The sequence below is a fragment of the Bidens hawaiensis genome, unplaced genomic scaffold, assembly GCF_021521415.1.
Source record: "Bidens hawaiensis isolate Kalapana, Puna unplaced genomic scaffold, B.hawaiensis_p1.1 tig00013505_1, whole genome shotgun sequence".
Taxonomy (NCBI): domain Eukaryota; kingdom Viridiplantae; phylum Streptophyta; class Magnoliopsida; order Asterales; family Asteraceae; genus Bidens; species Bidens hawaiensis.
The window spans coordinates 565,719-585,741 of NW_027492146.1; the positions used below are offsets into that span (position 1 = coordinate 565,719).

Consider the following 20,023-nt stretch of genomic DNA (forward strand, 5'->3'; position numbering starts at 1 on the left):
CCCTAGTATGAAATCAGCTAAAGATTTTAGACCAAAAAGAGTAACTTTGTCTCAAATTGTTGATGAGTCTATTGATAAACCATCAATTTGAGTAATGTAGGGGTATGGTACTAAACCCGGTTTTACGACCCTAAATTTATTATGTTTGGCTTATTTTATTACATGGACTAATACAATGTTATTGGCCTGATGGGGTTTTGTGGAGGTAACCCTAACTGGGCTAGACCCATTAGGGTACCATGATGGTGGCCATGAGGCTCTCTATATAAGGAGGTCTCCACCTCCTTATTAAAGGGTCATGCTCAATAAGAGCCACCACCACTTTTTTGTGTCTGTAAACAAGAGATCTTTTAGATTTCTTAGCAGTCACCTCCACACCCCCGAAAAACCATTGCAGGTCTCAAGCAACCGGAGAAGAAAAGGCAAGACGTGGTTCGTTTCATCTCGAAAATCCGTGGAAACATCGTCATGGATCAGGTCAGATTCATTTCGTGCTTCGACATTGGCGCCATCCGTGGGACGGCAACGAACTACCCTTCGATCTTCCTCTCGGTTGTCAGATCTCTCCCAGGAAAAACCCAGATCTGGAAGTTTACAGAAAAAGGCTTCAAGGCTTGTTCTATTAAAGCTCAAAAAGATCCATAGATCTAAAGGAGGCTTCCAGATCTGTGCAAAAAACTGCCTGATTCGAATGATCAAGTCTCCGGATCTGTGATGGTTTTAAATCCGCTCCGAGTCTCAGATCTATCCAGATCTGATTTACAGATCTAGATCTAGATTACAGACCTGGATTTTAGGTTTAAAATGGCAGATCTAACTCTTAAATTGCAGATCCAAAAATTACCAGACTTCCGCCGCCATGTACGCGCGCCCGCGGATTCTCACTCCGCAGTCATGCATGTGCCGCCGCGGGAACCACCACGTGGGTTTTGCGCAAGAGACCTCCGCCACGCACGCGCGCTCGCGAGTCACCACTCCATCGCCGTGCATGCGCGCATCAGGCCACGCGCGAAACTTAAAGGTTGGGAATCCTCATAATATCCCATATGGCTACACGCCATACTTAAAGGTTGGGAATCCTCATAATATCCCATATGGCTACACGCCATACTTAAAGGTTGGGAATCCTCATAATATCCCATATGGCTACACGCCATACTTAAAGGTTGGGAATCCTCATAATATCCCATATGGCTACGCGCCAATACTTAAAGGTTGGGAATCCTCATCCTCATAATATCCCATATGGCTACACGCCATACTTAAAGGTTGGGAATCCTCATAATATCCCATATGGCTACGCGCCAATACTTAAAGGTTGGGAATCCTCATCCTCATAATATCCCATATGGCTACACGCCATACTTAAAGGTTGGGAATCCTCATAATATCCCATATGGCTACACGCCATACTTAAAGGTTGGGAATCCTCATAATATCCCATATGGCTACGCGCCAATACTTAGGTTGGGAATCCTCGTAATATCCCATATGGCTACGCGCCAATACTTAAAGGTTGGGAATCCTCATAATATCCCATATGGCTACGCGCCATACTTAAAGGTTGGGAACCCTCATAAACCCATCAGGCCACGCGCCAAACTTAAAGGTTGGGAATCCTCATAAACCCATCAGGCCAAGCGCCAAACTTAAAGGTTGGGAATCCTCATAAACCCATACGGCTTCGCGCCGAATACAAGACCTATCGCGGCTCCGCTCCGTTCAACATGCGCGCCACCATGATGCTTGAGCGCAGTCGCATATCACATGCTCATGCACCACATATGCTCACGCATGTGAGCATCACATATGCTCACGCATATTAAATGTGCTTACGCATCACATGCTCACACATCACATCAGTGCACGCAACACCTGCGCTTGGCGCATGACACAAAGTCTACGCGCGCGCGCATGCAACATCTGCGCGTGGCGCGGGACATAAAGTCTACGCGCATGCGCATGCGACATCTGCGCGTGGCGCATGACAAAACCAAAGCCTATGCGCAAGCGCATGAAACATCTGCGCATGACACACAGTCTACGCGCACGCGCACGCAACATCTGCGCATGGCGCATGACATAAAGTTTACTATGGCCGTTTGTGCCTCCATTATTAGTTTGAAGACAAGCTGAGATAGTCATCCTGCGTAGAAAAGACCCTTGTGGGCCAGTCATTATCATTATTACAGCTCATAAGTCGCCTCGCGCGCAAGCTTCATTATTCTTATAGCTCGTAAGTCGCCACGCGCGCAGGCTTTATTATTATTATAGCTCGTAAGCCGCAACTAGCGCAAGCTTCATTATTCCTATAGCTCGTAAGTCGCCTCGCGCGCAGGCTTTATTATTATTATAGCTCGTAAGCCGCAACTCGCGCAAGCTTTATTATTCTTATAGCTCGTAAGTCGCCACGCGCGCAGGCTTTATTATTATTATAGCTCGTAAGCCGCAACTCGCGCAGGCTTTATTATTCTTATAGCTCGTAAGTCGCCTCACGCGCAGGCTTTATTATTCTTATAGCTCGTAAGCCGCCACGCGCGCAGGCTTTATTATTCTTATAGCTCGTAAGTCGCCTCACGCGCAGGCTTTATTATTCTTATAGCTCGTAAGTCGCCACGCGCGCAGGCTTTATTATTCTTATAGCTCGTAAGTCGCCTCGCGCGCAGGCTTTATTGTTCTCATAACTCGTAAGCTGCCTCGCGCGCAAGTTATGTTACATTATTATCGAGATGCGCGCTCTACCTTTTATCAGGCCTCGCGCCACTATTGTTATGATGCGTGCTATATCTTATTCATGCCAGGGCACCATCATTATCATAAAGACCACAACATGTCACCATCATGAAGAAAACCTCCCAAAACTCAAAGACAATAAAGACAAGGCCGAAGAAAAGGGAAAAAACCGCCTCATGGCCTAACACACCTCATAAAGTCCAGCGCTCCACCTAGACGCTTGCGCGCCCAGGAGCAACGCTGGACTTGGGGGGCTTGTAGGGGTATGGTACTAAACCCGGTTTTACGACCCTAAATTTATTATGTTTGGCTTATTTTATTACATGGACTAATACAATGTTATTGGCCTGAGGGGGTTTTGTGGAGGTAACCCTAACTGGGCTAGGCCCATTAGGGTACCATGACGGTGGCCATGAGGCTCTCTATATAAGGAGGTCTCCACCTCCTTATTAAGGGGTCATGCTCAATAAGAGCCACCACCACTTTTTTGTGTCTGTAAACAAGAGATCTTTTAGATTTCTTAGCAGTCACCTCCACACCCCCGAAAAACCATTGCAGGTCTCAAGCAACCGGAGAAGAAAAAGCAAGACGTGGTTCGTTTCATCTCGAAAATCCGTGGAAACATCATCATGGATCAGGTCAGATTCATTTCGTGCTTCGAAGTTAAAGCATCCAAAGATTTGAGATGGGTTTGATCAAGATTTACAATTTATTAGCTAAAAACCATGAATTGAATAAAACAATCAAAGAACCTAAAGAGGAGGATAGACCTTTGTTAAAAATGTGTTGAAGAAAAGAGTGAAACTTTAACGGAAATGTGAAGCTTCTTTTGGTGGAAACCACCCACCTACCACCACGGAGGAGCAAAAGGCATGTGAAGACTTGACGTTGAGTGGCCGTCATCACCCACTGAGGGTCACCGGGTCAACCCATCAATGCTAGTATTTTTTTACTTTATACTATTTACAAATAAAATATGTTTTGAGCTGATTAACGCCAATATAATTAAAACGTTACGTCATTGTTACATAGTTAAGAAAATATTTACTATCTGTTTTTTTAACTTATACATTATGAAGTAATTAAAAGTTAAATAAAATAAATAATTTGATTGATGTATTGGGAGCGCTCTTGAGAGTTAACACTATAACAAAGAAGGGGGAACAAGGGTGGCACCCGCCTTTGGCGTCGCGGGACGACGATGGCTTATTTTTTCGTTAAAGAGGTGTTGAGGTAAAGTGGACACTAGCTCACAATACCTAGTCTAAGCAAAAAGGTTGTTATCTTCTATATTCAAAACAAGTTTTGTATGTAATGCATATTTACATAGAATGTGAACGGTTTATATAAATTATTGATTTTTCAGTGAGTTTATAAAGAAGTCTGAATTTAACCACTGTATAATGTGAGTAATGTCGCCGAAGAGCATGATGTAACCACACACCCACTAATTATACTTTTAAATCTACATCTTAAATTCGCTGCGACCTACGAGACTCGAAACTCTCAACTCAACTTCATAAAAAGAGACACCTTTTCATTACGTATTGGTATTACTATACTACAAACCCTTTGATTTTAACATATACATGGTGGTCCTTATTTTTTTTGGCCTTTTTATGCAGGGTTGGCTCAATAAATGTGGAAGCCTAAATCAAAACAAGATTTTGTGGCCTTTTCATCACAACTGTTAAGAAAAAAAATTGCTTATTAAAAGTTTTGAACTCACAACCTATATTTTAGTAACAACCAAACCGACCACCACACCAATAATACATTACTTTAAGGTTACTTTACCCATTATAATATATCTATATATAATTTTTTTTAGACTTTGAGGCCTTAATTAAGTGCGAGCTTAAAACCCTAATTTGTTTTCACTATCCCACGAGCCACCCGTGTTTATGTATATAAAAAGAATTTTAAATCAAATAATTATTTAAAACAGATTAGCCCAATAACAATTGAAAACCCAATAACCATTCTAAACAAATTAGCCCAATATTCCCCTTTTTAGGGCTGTAAACGAACCGAACGAACACGAACAAGACCTTGTTCATGTTCGTTCGTTAATGAAATAATTTTTTCATGAACGGTTCACGAACAGTTACCGAACGAGATTTTATGTTCGTGTTCGTTTATTAAGGAAATGAATGTGTTCACGAACGGTTCATGAACACAAACGAAGACAAATAAAATCGGCAAAGCCTAGAAATTGAGACTGATATATTCATCAACATGAATAATAAAAGCATGTAAACAATTCGAACGAACATGAACAAGGGTATGCTAGTGTTCGTTCATTTAACTTTAAATGGAAACGAATGCTTAATCGAACGAATATTTAAGTTTTTGTTCGTTTATTTAAAATTGAACACTTGTGTTCGTTTAACATAATTCAACAAAGATAAACGAACATAAATGAACACAAACAAACGTAAATGAACACAAATTAACAAATACAAAACTTTTTAAATAAAAAAAATATTTCATTATTTTCTATTAACACATAAACGAACATAAATAAACAAACATAAACGAACGTTCATGAACATAAATGAACGAACGGAACATGTGTTCATGTTCGTTCGTTTTAATTAAACGAACACAAATTTTTTGTTCGTGTTCGTTCGTTTATTATATAAACGAACATAAATGAACTTCCCGCGAACGGTTCATGAAAAGTTCACCGAACCGTTCGGTTTATTTACAGACCTACCCCTTTTAAACACCTAAAAAGTTACCATAATTAACTTTTTAACCTTTTACAGAATTTGAGCGGCAAATGAGTGCCCATTTGGCGCCTTTAATCGAACCAAACCGCCAGACATGAACCTAGAGACCAGTGGAGTGGCCGCAGCCTTTGATCATCAACTCTTACACTTCATCTTTATCAATATTCAATTGTAAGCAACTTAGTAATTTCATATTATTATTATTATATCACATATGTTTGTTGGGCCCATTTATGTTTGAATATTAATTCATAGTTGATTATTTTTATGGGGGTAAACTAGCCGACCTCGCGTGTTTTGACTAGCGAGAGCTCGTATCGTGAGTCATTTTTTCAAGCTCGAGCTATGCTCGTTTGTTGCTTGTTAAGTAATATATATACGTTTTTAATTATTTTTATATATTTTGAGAAATACCTTGAACGAGCCTAAGCTCGGCTCGAGCTCTTGAAATTATTACATAGAAGACTCATCAAGTTGAGCCTAAACGAGCTTCCCACACAAGGCTCGAGCGGGGGCTCGATAACTGAATGAGCCTTAATTAAGGGTCGGGCTCGAAAAAGCTTGGCTCGTTTTGAGCTTTTTATCGATCTGATCTCGAGTAGTTAGCAAACGGCTTGGCTTGTTTGCACCCGTAATTAGTTTTAATAAATGTATATATAATATATCATATATGATATTGTTGTTACTTTGTAATTTCATATTGATTGTTGAATGTTGTATTAAAAATTATGTTAAATGTGAACTAGTGAATTGATTAATTATTATTTTACCATGTGAATTGATTTGTATTTGATTCATGATTATGTGAATTGATTACTGATATATTATTATAAATTGATTACTGATATATTATTTTATAATTATTTGCCTATTTACTTGTTGACCGTTTGCCTTCTGTTTCGATGGAAACACTACTTTTTAATGTTAATAAAAATATATACTTTAGGTAATTAAATTGTTAACGTTAGCTTAAACCTTATATTATTTTCAGGAATAATGCCTCCTAAACAACTATCTGGTAGTCAAAATAAAAAGAGAAAAAGAGACGAAGAAATAAGAAAGTCTCTAGCCGGGTCCATAGATAGGTTTATCCAAAGAAAGTCTCATGGCTCTTCTCAGAATCAAAATGCTAATGATATCAATGCTCTTAATGTCGGTGTTGATGAACATCGGGTTGAAGATGTTAAAGATGCTAATGTTGATGAAGATCGTGTTCATGATGTCAAAAATGCTAATGTTGATGGAAATCACGGTGATGCATTTGGTTCAAAAACTCGTGTGCCAACCGCCATTTTTAAAGGTTCCATATATTTTCTTTATTACTAATTTACGAACATTTTGACTTTTGATGTATTTGCATACATTAAGCCTGATAGATTCGCCCAACGCCACTTTGAGTTCGATCCAAATAGTATTAAAGACAAAACCCACCAAATTATTTGATCATTTGAATCCAAACACCTTTGTATAAATACAACAAAATACTAACGAATTTAGGAAACTCTAAATTATGTGGATTCATTTGTATTGCAGTCTATTAATTTCAACTGTATATATTATGCACCTCTTGTATGATTTTATTGTTAATTTATATATTTTGACTTTAGCTTGAAACTTAATTTTCAGGAAGTATGCCTCGTAAGCATTTATCTGGTTGTCAAAAACGTAAAAAAAAGAAAAAGAGAAGAGGAATTAAGAAAGTCTCTAGCCGTGTCTATGGATAGGTTCATACGAAAAAAGTCTCATGGTTCTTCTCTAAATCAAAATGTTGATGATATCGATGTTGATGATGTCGGTGTTGATGAACATCGTGTTTATGATGATGTTAAAGATGCTAATGTTGATGGAGATCACGTTGATAAAGATCGTGTTGATGATGTTAAAGATGCTAATGTTGATGGAAATCATGTTGAGGTTAACCATGTTGATATACTTGATCCACGAGCTTGGGACGGACTTAATGACGACATGCTCAATCTTTTAATAGAGAAAGGTCCTAAATGAGATAACACTATTGATAAGGGGCCTAAGGATAAATATTCTAGACAGTTTTCCGCAACTCAGTATACCAGGATTTCACCAAATAAGAAGTGGGTAGAAAATGGCTAGTATATTCAAAAGAGCTTGACAAAGTCTTTTGTTTTTGGTGTAAACTATTTAGAAAAGGGCCTTCGAAAGGTCACTTGGATAACGAAGGTTATGGGGATTGGAAGCATGCCACCACTAGAATCAAAGAACATGAAGTTGGCTCGGAACATCTCAAGAATATGGCAAGTTGGTATGAAATGCGTGAAAAGTTGAAAAGTAACGAGACAATTGATCAACAACTTCGCTTCAAATAATGCTAGGAGAGTCTCGTGATTCGTTTAACTATGTAAAATGAATCATTTTGCTACAGTAATTTTGTTTTGTTTATTGTCATAACAATTATCGTCGGATTAATGAATTTTGTTATATATAAGTTTTTATTTTAAGGGCCCACTTTTACTAGTCGCACAGGACATCCGGAATGTCATGCAATAAACCGGTAGTTATATCAAAAAACCGCTAACATTTGGTGCAATTACAAACATTCTTGCACTTGTAAAATGCATCTGTCATCATGCTCTCTTCCTTGGTGATTCAAGAATACCATTACTGCATTATTTTTAATATAACAAGACTAAAATACCCCTTGAACAAAAATAAAATCCCAAAAATGTCCTTTTTATGACTAAGTCCCTAAACTTTGTTCAAAGGAACTTTGTTGCAAAGTTGTGGTTCATAACCGGTTTTTTAGTGGAAAATCTCTAACCTATGTAGCTGGTTTGGTTAACCGATAACATATTGAAATTAATCTTAACATATTAAATATAACCTTAGTAACATTAACCGTATTAACCTATGTTCGGTTAACCGATTCCCAATTGGTTTATATGTGAAAATCCCTAACAAGTTCCTTAGCATCGGTTAGTTGTCGGTTTCGGTTTTGGTTAGGGGTGTTAACGAGCCTAGCCGAGCCTGATCTCGATAGGCTCATTTTGACTTATGAGAGCTCGAGCTCTGCTTGTTTCGAGCTCTTTCTAACGCTCAATCCCTCTCTTGAATTGGTTTTTCAAGCTTGAGCTCGGCTCGGGCTTGATTCGTTTATTATTTATTAATTAATGACCCAATTACAAATTTTGTCCTTTAAAAAAAGCCAAATTACGGTTCGTGTCCTTTCCTTGCAGGCGGTGTCCTTTAAACATTTTTTTTCTACACGTTACGTCATTTACGCTAACTGGGTTAGAAAAACTCAGTTAAATACCCTCACGTGAGACGCATGTGAGGGCATTTTTGTCTTTTCGTATGTACCTGCAAATTTATAACACCTTCCCCCTCCTTTCTCTCTTCTTTCTCTCTCTATGCCACCACCATCACCATATCACAACCACTTCGGCCACCATACCCCACCCACCCCGTTGCAGATTCCATTCCATTCCCACCGCCGCCGTCAACCACCCATCTACAACCACCACCACCACCACCACCTGGTCAACTCTCCATTAAACCTCCTGGTCGAAACCCGGCCACCACCACCACCGGATCCGGCCACCTCCAACCCATCCACAACTACCGGATCCGGCCACCTCCAACCCATCCACCACCACCGGATCTGGCCAACTCCAACCCATTTCGCCTCTACCTCCACCACCACCTAACCATTTCGCATTTACCTCCACTACCACCAAATCATTAACCCTAGAAACCCTAGATCTCAAACCCACAAAATCACCCAATTTCTCTAACTTCGACGACAATCCAACACTGACCCACGGAACCCACACCCCCAGTTCCCACCACCACCTCCGCCGCCACCGTAAACCCACCGGATACCCTGTTGGATATCCATGAGCAGATCCGCCGCCGTAAACCCGCCGCACCATCTTCTTATACAGAGACAGGTTCCTCTACAGCAAGTTAAGCCTGGACTCCCCTGTGATCTGTCGGGCCTCAGCAGTGACAATGACAAGATCAGATCTGACGATGTTGGAGTAGTCAACGAAGGCGGTGATGTTGGTACGAGAAAGGAAAGCGGCGACGTGTTGGAGGTCAAGCATCTCACCTCGGAGCTTGTCTGCGTTGACGTTAACGAGTGCGATCTGGTCGGTGATGTTGGGTTAGGATAGTCTGTGCTACAAGGGAGAAGAGTAGAGAGAGAGAGAAAGAAGACGAGAAGAGAGAGAGAGTATATATCTAATAATTACTATTTATTTTTTACAATAATATATTTGAACCACTTCGTTGAAAAGACCAATATACCCTCACATGCGTCTCACGTGAGGGTATTTAACTGAGTTTTTCTAACCCAGTTAGCGTAAAGGACGTAACGTGTAGGAAAAAATGTTTAAAGGACACCGCCTGCAAGGAAACTAAAAAAAGGACACGAACCGTAATTTGGCTTTTTTTAAAGGACAAAATTTGTAATTCTGTCTTAATTAATTTATATGTATATTTTAATTATTTTTATATCATTTCATAAAAATCTTAAATGAGCCAAAGCTCGGTCGTACAATATGAAATTAATGCATAGAATTTCAAAAGAGGTAAAACTTAAAAACACACAAGGCATTTTAACTCGTTAAAGCTCGACGAGCCTAACGAGCTTCACGTACAAGGCTCAAGCTTGGGCTTGATAACTAAACAAGCTTTGTTTGAGGCTTAGGTTCTACTCGAGCTCAAAAAAGCTCGGCTCATCTAGATTCTCTTATTGATTAGATCTCGAGTATCTCTTGAGTGGCTTGACTTAATACACCCCTAGTTTTGGTTCAGTTCGGTTAACCGGTTATGATTGGTAGCTCTACTTCATTAATCATCCTCTAAAACCAATGGGCTGACCCAACACCCATATTTCAGCCCAATAGAATAGAAGCCAGCGAAGAAATGCAAGTAGACTCACTCCATAACCAGAGAGAATTAGAACGCTCTTCTTCAACACTTGGTCACACCCATCGAATCACTTTAACTGATGATTCCAGTAAACAGCTAACGGCTCATTAACCTTCATATAATCAGATTCAACAAATTATTGACCGCCGTTAGATCTATCAATCAGATCTGAAATAGGAAGGAATTGACGGATAGATCTGAATTCATTGATGGCAGGGGCGGCCTCTGCGCTGTTCCTTCTGGATATCAAAGGCCGTGTTCTCGTCTGGCGTGATTACCGTGGCGATGTTTCTGCTGTTCAGGCTGAGCGATTCTTCACTAAACTCATAGAGAAAGAGGTAGCTATTATTATTATTATTATTATTATTATTATTATTATTATTATTATTATGTTGATTTGATTTGATAGATAAGCTTATAATAATAATAATAATAATTTGTATAATAGGTCTGCTAGAGTAGGTGTTAGCATTGCTGATTTGCAATTAGGTTTATGTAGTTGGTCTAGCTTTAGGAATTGGATTGAAAACATTTGTTCGATTTTATGCTTTATTAACCTCAGAGAAAGTTATTATTATTATTATTATTATTATTGTTATTATTATTATTATTGTTATGTTGTTGTTGATTTCATTTCTATGATTTGATTTGATAGATTAAGCTTCTAGTTTGTGTAATAGGTCTGCTAGAGTTAGGTGTTAGCATTGCTGATATGGATTAGGAGTATATAGTTGGTGTAGCTTTAGGAATTGGATCGAAAACATTTGTTTGATTTTATGCTTTATTAAACTTATAGAGAAAGATGTTACTATTATTATTATTATTATTATTATTATTTTTGTTGCTGTTGTTGATTTGATTTTGATGTTTTAGTTTGATAGATTAAGCTTATAGTTTGCGTAATAGGTCTGCTAGAGTAAGCTGTTAGCATTGTTGATTTCAATTAGGTTTAGGAATTGGACCGAGAACGTCGGTTTGATTTGAAATTCAGTTATTATGATGAGTGTTTCAGGTCTTAATTTTTGTATTCGGTCTGCTAGAGTAAGGTGTTAGCATCGTTGATTTGAATTACTAGGGTTAGGATTTAGACTGAAAGCATTTGTTTGATTGTATTCTTCATTAAACTCATAGAGAGACTGGCTATTTTATTTTGTGTAAAGTAAGCTCTTAGCATTGTTGATTTGAATTAGATGATTTATATGGTAGGTGTAGCCTAGGTTTAGGAATTAGATCAAAAGCATCTGTTCGATTCTAGGTTTCTGCATTTCTCTGATAGTGGAATAGTGAATGATTGTTTGATCTGGATTTGCTAGTTAAAAAACCGTATCCAGAATGTGTGTATTCAGCTTGAATTAGGTGAGTGTTGTATGAAATACTGATAACTGACTGACCGTCCAGGCTTATTGATGCTGAATATAGTTTTTAGTAATTGTAATATTACCATGATAAGGTGTAGCAACAAATAAACTCATAGAGAAAGAGGTTATTATTATGTTGTTGATTAGATCTCTCTGTTTTGATTTATTGGATTTGAAATTCGTTTATTGTTAAGCTAAAGTAAGTCATTAACATTGTTGATTTGAATTAAGTCGAAAAATTTGTTTGATGGTATGCTTCTCTAAACTCAATAAGTCATAGAGAAAGTGGTTATTATTGTTGTTAGTTTGATCTCTCTTCTTTGATTTAAATGACATATTTGAAATTCAGTTATTATAATGAGTGTTTAAGGTCCTAATTTGTGTAATAGGTATGTTTAAGTAAGGTGATACCATTGTTGAGTCAAATTAGGTATATATAGCAGGTTTAGGAAATAGATCGAAAACATCTGTTTGATTGTATGTTTCTGTATTTATTTGTTTATAAAGTGTAGTAACAAGTAACAACTAAAGGAATAGTGAATGATTGTTTGATTACTCGATATGGATCAGCAAGCTTAAAATTCTATCCAAACTGTGTTTATTTAGCTTGATTCAAGTATGTATTGTTTGAAATACTATTAATCAGGCGATAATCATGCTTATTCATGCTGAATTTAGTTTTAATTAACATTACCATCATAAAGTGTAGTAATAACTAAAATACTGAAAAGAGGTTATTTTGTTGTAGTTTGATATGGTTTGATAGGTTTTAAATTATCATGGTAAGTGTTTCAAGTAAAGAAGTGGTACATTATTAAGCTTCTAATGTGTACAGCAGGTCTGCTAAAGTAAGTTGTTTGCATTGTTTGCTTGAATTAGTAGGTTTCAGAATTAGATCGAAAACAACTATTTGATTGTAAGTTTCTGCATTTTTGTTTATAAAGTAGCAACTAAATGAATAGTGAAAGATTACTTGATCTGGATAGGCTAGTTTAAAATTGTATCCAATCTGTGTTTATTCAGCTTGAGTTTGATAAGTGCTGTTTGAAATATTGATAACCAAGTGAGCATTGATGCTTATTGATGTTGAATATAATTTTTATTAATTGTATGCTTGCCAATGGGTACATCTAATCTGATTATGGCATGTTGATGAATCTCAGGGTGATCAAGATGCTCAAGATCCTGTTGTATATGATAATGGTGTCACCTATATGTTTGTACAACACAACAATGTATACCTAATGACTGCATCGAGGCAGAACTGTAATGCTGCTAGTCTTCTCCTGTTTTTACATCGCGTAGTTGATGTAAGCATTCTTTTGTAATTAAATGAATTAGCTTTCATGTCTTTGTTTGTAAGTTACAATATATAAGTCACATTTTGTGACAGAAACTTTCCTAACATTTTTAAAGATACTTGTAAGGAATAAATGAATCAATATTAAGCCCCTAACTATAATTCACTCATCTAAAATTTTTAATATTATTTTCACAAGGTCTAAAAGATATATTTATCAAGTTCTTGTTTGTTGTTGGTGACAGGTATTTAAGCATTACTTTGAGGAGCTAGAGGAGGAATCACTTAGGGACAACTTTGTTGTAGTGGTATGCATATTTAACAACATATTCTCAGGAAAATGCATGTAAAACAAAGTAAAAACTCTTGGACATCCACTGAATTTGCACATAAGTCTCTTTACTTTATTTTTTGTATGATTAAGTTGTCGAACTTATAAAAAATCAATGAAAAGGTTCTTAGTATAAAGTGTAGGGACTTGGCTATGCAAAATAGGGCATATTCTGTGTTCTAAAAGTTTTGGGACTTAAACTTGCAGAAAAGGACATATTTGTTAAAAACAAAGTCAGAACTTTTTTATTGAGTTTTTACAAGGGATCCAATCATGTGTAAATTAAATCCAAGGGCACATATGCTCAGTAGTTATGACACCATTATATTTTGCAGTATGAATTGCTTGATGAAATGATGGACTTTGGTTATCCTCAATTCACGGAAGCTAAAATTCTGAGTGAGTTTATCAAGACAGATGCTTACAGGATGGAAGTTACACAGAGGCCTCCAATGGCTGTCACAAATGCAGTGTCCTGGCGTAGTGAAGGGATACGATACAAGAAGAATGAGGTAAGTCTTCTTGTCAAAGCTAGGTAATTATGGATATGAAATCACAAAAAGCAAAAATAAAGTAAAATCTTTTTGCTTTGTTCAGGTGTTTTTGGATGTTGTGGAGAGCGTGAATATACTCGTCAACAGCAATGGCCAAATAGTTAGGTCAGAGGTTGTTGGAGCGCTGAAGATGAGAACTTATTTGAGGTAACTTAATTCAAACTTGTTCTTTTGCTAGATATTGTATACCATCTTATCATGTCTTGTTTACTATTATTATGTCACTTTTCAACATGGTTGCTTAAACATCTCAACTATCACATTAACTTGTGCAACTACTAAATGCTGACTTGTCATTACTTGCAGTGGCATGCCTGAGTGTAAACTTGGGCTGAATGATAGAGTATTGTTGGAAGCACAAGGACGATCTTCAAAGGGAAAAGCTATTGACTTGGATGACATCAAGTTTCATCAGTATGTCATGTTATTTAACCTATAATTGTAGTTTGCAAGTAAAAAAGTGGCCTCAACATTAGCATTGTATCTAGTGGTGGCAATCCTAACCCATTAATTAAGAATTGTCCAATTCAGGTTATACAGGTCAAATGGGTTTAAAACGACTCGTTAACAACCAGTCCAATTTGCCACGTCTAGTTTTAACTATTTCTATACACATACTTTTGTTGTGTTTATCAGTATTTGCTGCTAGTTTTCAGCCAATGTGCAATTTTGATACAGGTGTGTGCGTTTGGCCCGTTTTGAAAATGATCGAACGATATCCTTTGTACCACCCGATGGAGCTTTTGATCTCATGACATATCGACTAAGTACTCAGGTTCTTGCACTTCACCCTTCATCTCTAAAATCTTAATACCCCTCTTCTCTCCCTTGATCGGATTTTGATGTTTTCTTTCAGGTTAAGCCTTTAATATGGGTGGAAGCTCAAATTGAAAGGCATTCAAGAAGCCGTATGGAAATAACCGTCAAAGCGCGCAGCCAATTTAAGGAGCGAAGGTATTAATGCTTCTCAAGCGTCTACAGAGTACGAACATTTACTTTCACTTTTGATTATGGTTTGACTGTTTTGACTTTTGGCAGCACTGCCACAAATGTTGAGATTGAATTACCAGTGCCTGCTGATGCGACCAATCCAAATGTCAGGACTTCCATGGGATCAGCTGCTTATGCACCCGAAAGCGATGCTCTTAGCTGGAAAATCAAATCATTTCCAGGTGGCAAGGTAAAAACCTATCAACAATTTGCAGTTTCATGTGTTGATGAAGTCAAAGTCAAAATTTTGTTTTATGTTGGATGTTTTAGGAATACATGTTGAGAGCAGAGTTCAAACTTCCTAGTATAACAGCTGAAGAAGCAGCCCCGGAGAGAAAAGCTCCTATTCGTGTCAAGTTTGAGATACCATATTTTACCGTTTCAGGAATTCAGGTAATAAACTGAAACTGTCATTTTAGCTTTAGAATTGGGGTCTATAATCAACACGAGTCACCTTGATTAAGCTAATCTATGTTACTTTTGGGTTTATAGGTTCGCTACCTAAAAATCATCGAGAAAAGTGGTTACCAGGCCCTTCCATGGGTGCGGTATATAACAATGGCGGGCGAATATGAACTACGGCTCATGTGAAACCTTCTTATTCTAAGCAAAGGGTTTTGTATTTAAATCCATTTACGGTCTAATACAGTTGTTTGTCAAGCAAAAGTTCGCTCTCATGGACCGGTTTTTGTATTTGTTGTGCACAACCTTCATTAATCATACTAGCATAAGTATGTTTGTGGTTTCTACAAAATGTTTTAGTTCCTTTATTGAATATATAACTATAACTGTTTTTTCTTGATTTTAGTTATTTTGTTTGATTTTTATTTTTAATGTTTTTAATATAATCGAAGAACACTAATGTTTTCATTACTTAACGATACTTGCAACTCGACACTATAAAGCATATTACCCTTGTATCTGAACTCGCCACATGAAGCTTATCATCATACTTGTGTCCTGTGAATGGAAAATGTGTATAGACTTCACCTTTTTGTATATTCAAGTTGAACTTGATGGTATGCATATATTGCTCTATGTAATATGTATATGGTAGAGCAACCATTGGTCTTTAATAGTATGTTAAGAGAATCATACACATGTCAATGGTTAAATGTTTTCTTGAATAAAAAAGTGGTTTGGGTTGGATCTCAAATGGATGTGAACAACAGGGAAGAAGACCATATGGGACTAGAGGTTCACAAACCGGGTATTTTCAGGAATCGAAACCGAGTTGGAACCGGAACCGGTTCCAGGTATAGTCGGGTATTTGACCGGTTGCACTGGGTTTTTTCGGGTTTCGGGTAGGTAGGGTAGGGTTGGGCTTTGACCGAGTATTGGAACTGGTTCCACCTGGTCCGGGTCGGTTCCGATTTCAGGTATAGTTCTGGGGGCTAAAACCCGCGGGTCGGGTCGGGTTCCGGTGGGAACTGACGGTCGGGTATGGAACCGGTTTTTTTTGTGCATCTCTATATGGGGCTCGTCGATCTGCTAGGACGTCGATGTGAAAGAGCCATATGCGAAGCTGACGTGGAAGAGTGAGGGGGAGCGTGGGTCCTTTGAAACGGCCCGTTCATGGTAAATATGTGTTTTTTATGTGAGAGCGGAAGGAAAGAGAAATGTAAGATTCAAGAGATATGGTGAAGTTCGAGGGACAATAATCCAGTAACGATAAGGCGGCACGCTTGTAACTCCCTCACGTTGCATACGCTCAACAAACCAAGTAAACCATGATTGACTAGAATTTCATTATAATGACTAGGGCTTTTCACGAGTTGGGCCGATTCGAGCCAGGATGGTTTCGAGTTCGAAAGTAAACTAGACATCTCAACTAGGCTCGAGCTTGATTTTGAAGTTAAACGAGCCAAAGATCAAGCCAACGAGCCGAGCTTGGATCAATTTTGGCTCGGTTACAAACATGAGCAAACTCAACTCGATTTGTTTCAAGCCAAGTTTTTTTAGCTAGTTTTATTCGAGCTTTTTATCAAGCCACTACAAAAAAGTGATTTACGTGATCTAAAGGTTAAATAAAATAACTTAAAAACAAACTTTCGTTACTCTAGAAAACAGTAGGGTCCTAAACATCACACTACCAAATCTCAAAGGACCTTTTAATAACTTCCTAATATATAAATAGCAATTACTTAATAAACCGCCAAAATTGGGGAAAATTAGAAGCCTCTAAAACCCTAGTTCTCACTGATTTGAAGGTATTCTGCTTCGTTATCTAACTAAATTTCACGCTCATTTCGTCTAATTGTTACACACATCAGTTTAATTCAGCTGCGCTCATATATATGTTCGATTTTGAGAGTTTTTACGGTGTTATATGATTCTAAAATGTTATATATCATTATAGATATGTTTAATGATGCTAATTAACCTGTAGTTTTCGTATTATGTGTGAAACTTCAATCCGTTCATGATTTGCTGAATAATTAAGGATAGAGTTGGAATTAGGGTTCACATTTTGCATAATTTGTTACCGGTTATGCAGCAGTTAATGCGGAAAAATATCGGATATCGGTCAAGGACCGATATTTGTTATTGCAGTGAGATATCGGTGGGATATCGGTAGTTTTAATATCATGTAAAATTCATATACATAGCAATTTAACACTAATAATTCAGTATAGTCTCCTACCATTAACAAATTAACCTTTTGCAAATTGCAAAACACTAACAATAGTTGCAAGTAAGAATTGATTAAGATTTAAAACAATAACATTGAACACTAAAAGTTGATAATTAAGACTTAAAACACTGATATCGGGAATATAGGTGATATATCGGTCAAATATTAGTCCAATATCGGTCAATATCGTTGATATTTTCGGTACCGATATTCTGACTTATATATCACCAAGGGACCGATATTCTGACTTATATTTTCGGTACCGATATTCTGACTTATATATCGTTGATATTTTCGGTACCGATATTCTGACTTATATATCACTGATATATCGGTGATGTATCAGCGTTATCGACTACATAACTTATGCATTTGATTTGGTGGTTTGAATGCTGCATTTAATTATTATTATTATTATTATTATTGTTGTTGTTGTTGTTATTACTCTAGTATGATTATTTGTCCTGATTGTCTTAACAAGTTGCATGTAGTTCTCGTATTATGTATTTATGTGTGAAGTTTTCGCTCTGTTAATGTTTTGCTGAGAAATTAAGGGTAGAGTTGGAATTAGGGTTTACCTTTTGCATGATTTGTTACCGGTTATGTGTTTGATTCTATGTTTTGAATGCTGCATTTGATTATTATGTTTACAACTCCTATACGAGGATTTCTTTTGGTTAACGTAACGAAAATTATTTGATGCGGTACGACATTTTGATAGTCAGTTGATTCAATAAGATTAGTATGATTATTTGACACGATAGTATGATACAAGATTCTGTTATTTATTTGAATAAAACGAGCATAGACATAACTTGGAAAAATGTCGTTTTAAACTAGCCGTTAGGAAAATAGCTGTTGAAAACTAGTTGTTTAACTTTAAACTATGAAAAATTGAAGTTGTATAGGGCCACCGAATTCTGGCAAAAGCTAACACTCATACAAGTCGTGTGACCCTATACGACTTGTATAGGTGGGACGTAGTGTATGGATATTAGGCCTGGGTATAGATAAAGCATTTAAATACATTAAACTTTTCACCTGTAGGATTTCATGTTGAAAACGTATGATATGGACCATAGTTATCCTCATAAGAAAGTTATACGAGCATTGTTGTTGATCCACACGATGATATCCAAATTCTAATATAACCTCATTTTGGCTTGAAAAATGTTGTTATTTTTAAAGCTCTGTTTAAGGTTTAAGGGTCTTTATGGCTTGATTTTAAATTGCATGATGCACTCTGATGCGTGATGCGAGCGTGCCACGTATGTGATGCGCTCTTTAGAAAAATACTAAGTTTCAAACATGTGTAAAGACTTACATTCACACTTTTCATCCCCTAGATCATGTTAGCGCATTATGAACGCATCATGTAAACGCATTGCATCAAGTGCAGAAATACTGCGTCAGGTGCATCACACGTTATGCCCACATTTTAAAACAAAGGTGCATGGTGCCTGTTGAAAATATGTAAACCATAGTTATCCTCATTGCTGGTGATCCACATAGTTAAACATTACTGAAATACTACTGTTTTTATAACATATTTGACACAGTAGTTGATCATTAAAACATGTACAAAATGTGTTTTGTGTCAGCCCAAAATGACTTGGCCTGTTCTGACCCATATCATAGGTTACCTGTTTTGGCCCGTTACACAAACCTTTCTGAATGCTAAAAGCTTGAATTGTATAATTAAAGTAAAGATCTACCAAATAATGGTTGATTGGTGGATATCTTTGGCGGGCGCCGCGCTTCCTGCGTTGGTGGCGGGCCAAGCCTTAAGACTGAAGAACCGAAGAGCAGAAGAAGAAAGATTAAGGAGTGCTAGAGGCCGTGAAAAGAGTTCTGATGACATTTTCGTATGTGAAAGGGTGTGCACTTCAAAAAGAATGTTAAAGAAAGTGGGGTCGTTTTCTAAAGACCCCGAGCCCAACACGTGTGTCACGGTTTGTGGGGTCTCTGAGCTTGATGCTTGTGCTGACGCGTGTGCCCGAACCGTTTGTGTGAACCAGCATCAAGTGCCAAACTGGAATGATATTTGTCTCAAGGGGTGCCAAAGTGAGTGCCTAAAGCTCTCAAATTCTTCAAATTTGCCCTGATGGTATTTACTGTGTTTTTGTCAAGTTAATGTTTTGGTTTTTGTTGTGAATTTGTGCTATGGAAGTTTGATTATTGGTTATGTTCTAATATGCCATCTTTTGTATGGGGCAAAACGGGCTGGGTCCAGTTGGTGTGATACAAACACAGGTCAGCTTAGTCAGTTGGTTGTCTCGGGTTATGTTTTATTATGGCATTTGTTTGGTTGCGCGGGCTAAAAGACCCATTGTACTCCTTGGATTGAGTAGTATTTGGCGTATATCAATACAGAGTAAATTGCGGTTTTCATTCATCTGGTTTGCTTGAATTCATTCAAATCGTTTAAAATTTGCGATTCTAGTTTTCAATATTTCGTTTTTGTTGTATCTAACTCCAC

The 20,023-nt window shown here is 37.5% G+C and overlaps 1 protein-coding gene and 1 pseudogene across 1 annotated transcript; both read left to right on the forward strand.

The window, feature by feature from the left end:
- The first annotated feature begins 10,564 nt into the window (after window positions 1-10,564).
- Window positions 10,565-15,676, forward strand: LOC143544273 (AP-1 complex subunit mu-2). Its single transcript, XM_077036407.1, has 11 exons — window positions 10,565-10,714; window positions 12,898-13,044; window positions 13,280-13,342; window positions 13,701-13,877; window positions 13,963-14,066; window positions 14,226-14,333; window positions 14,598-14,694; window positions 14,776-14,873; window positions 14,958-15,099; window positions 15,180-15,302; window positions 15,402-15,676. The coding sequence occupies exons 1-11, from the start codon at window positions 10,586-10,588 to the stop codon at window positions 15,498-15,500; spliced, it is 1,287 nt and encodes a 428-aa protein (XP_076892522.1). The 5' UTR covers window positions 10,565-10,585; the 3' UTR covers window positions 15,501-15,676.
- A 3,536-nt stretch (window positions 15,677-19,212) lies between these two features.
- On the forward strand, window positions 19,213-19,798 carry LOC143544274 (uncharacterized protein At5g64816 pseudogene; annotated as a pseudogene).
- The last annotated feature ends 225 nt before the right edge of the window (window positions 19,799-20,023 follow it).

What these genes read in the sequence shown, in the direction of transcription:
- LOC143544273 (XM_077036407.1), top strand. Translation starts at nt 10,586, where the DNA reads ATGGCAGGGGCGGCCTCTGCGCTGTTCCTTCTGGATATCAAAGGCCGT. An exon ending in GGGACAACTTTGTTGTAGTG is followed by an intron (nt 13,343 to 13,700) that starts GTATGCATATTT and finishes TATATTTTGCAG; the next exon opens with TATGAATTGCTTGATGAAAT. An exon ending in TACGATACAAGAAGAATGAG is followed by an intron (nt 13,878 to 13,962) that starts GTAAGTCTTCTT and finishes TGCTTTGTTCAG; the next exon opens with GTGTTTTTGGATGTTGTGGA.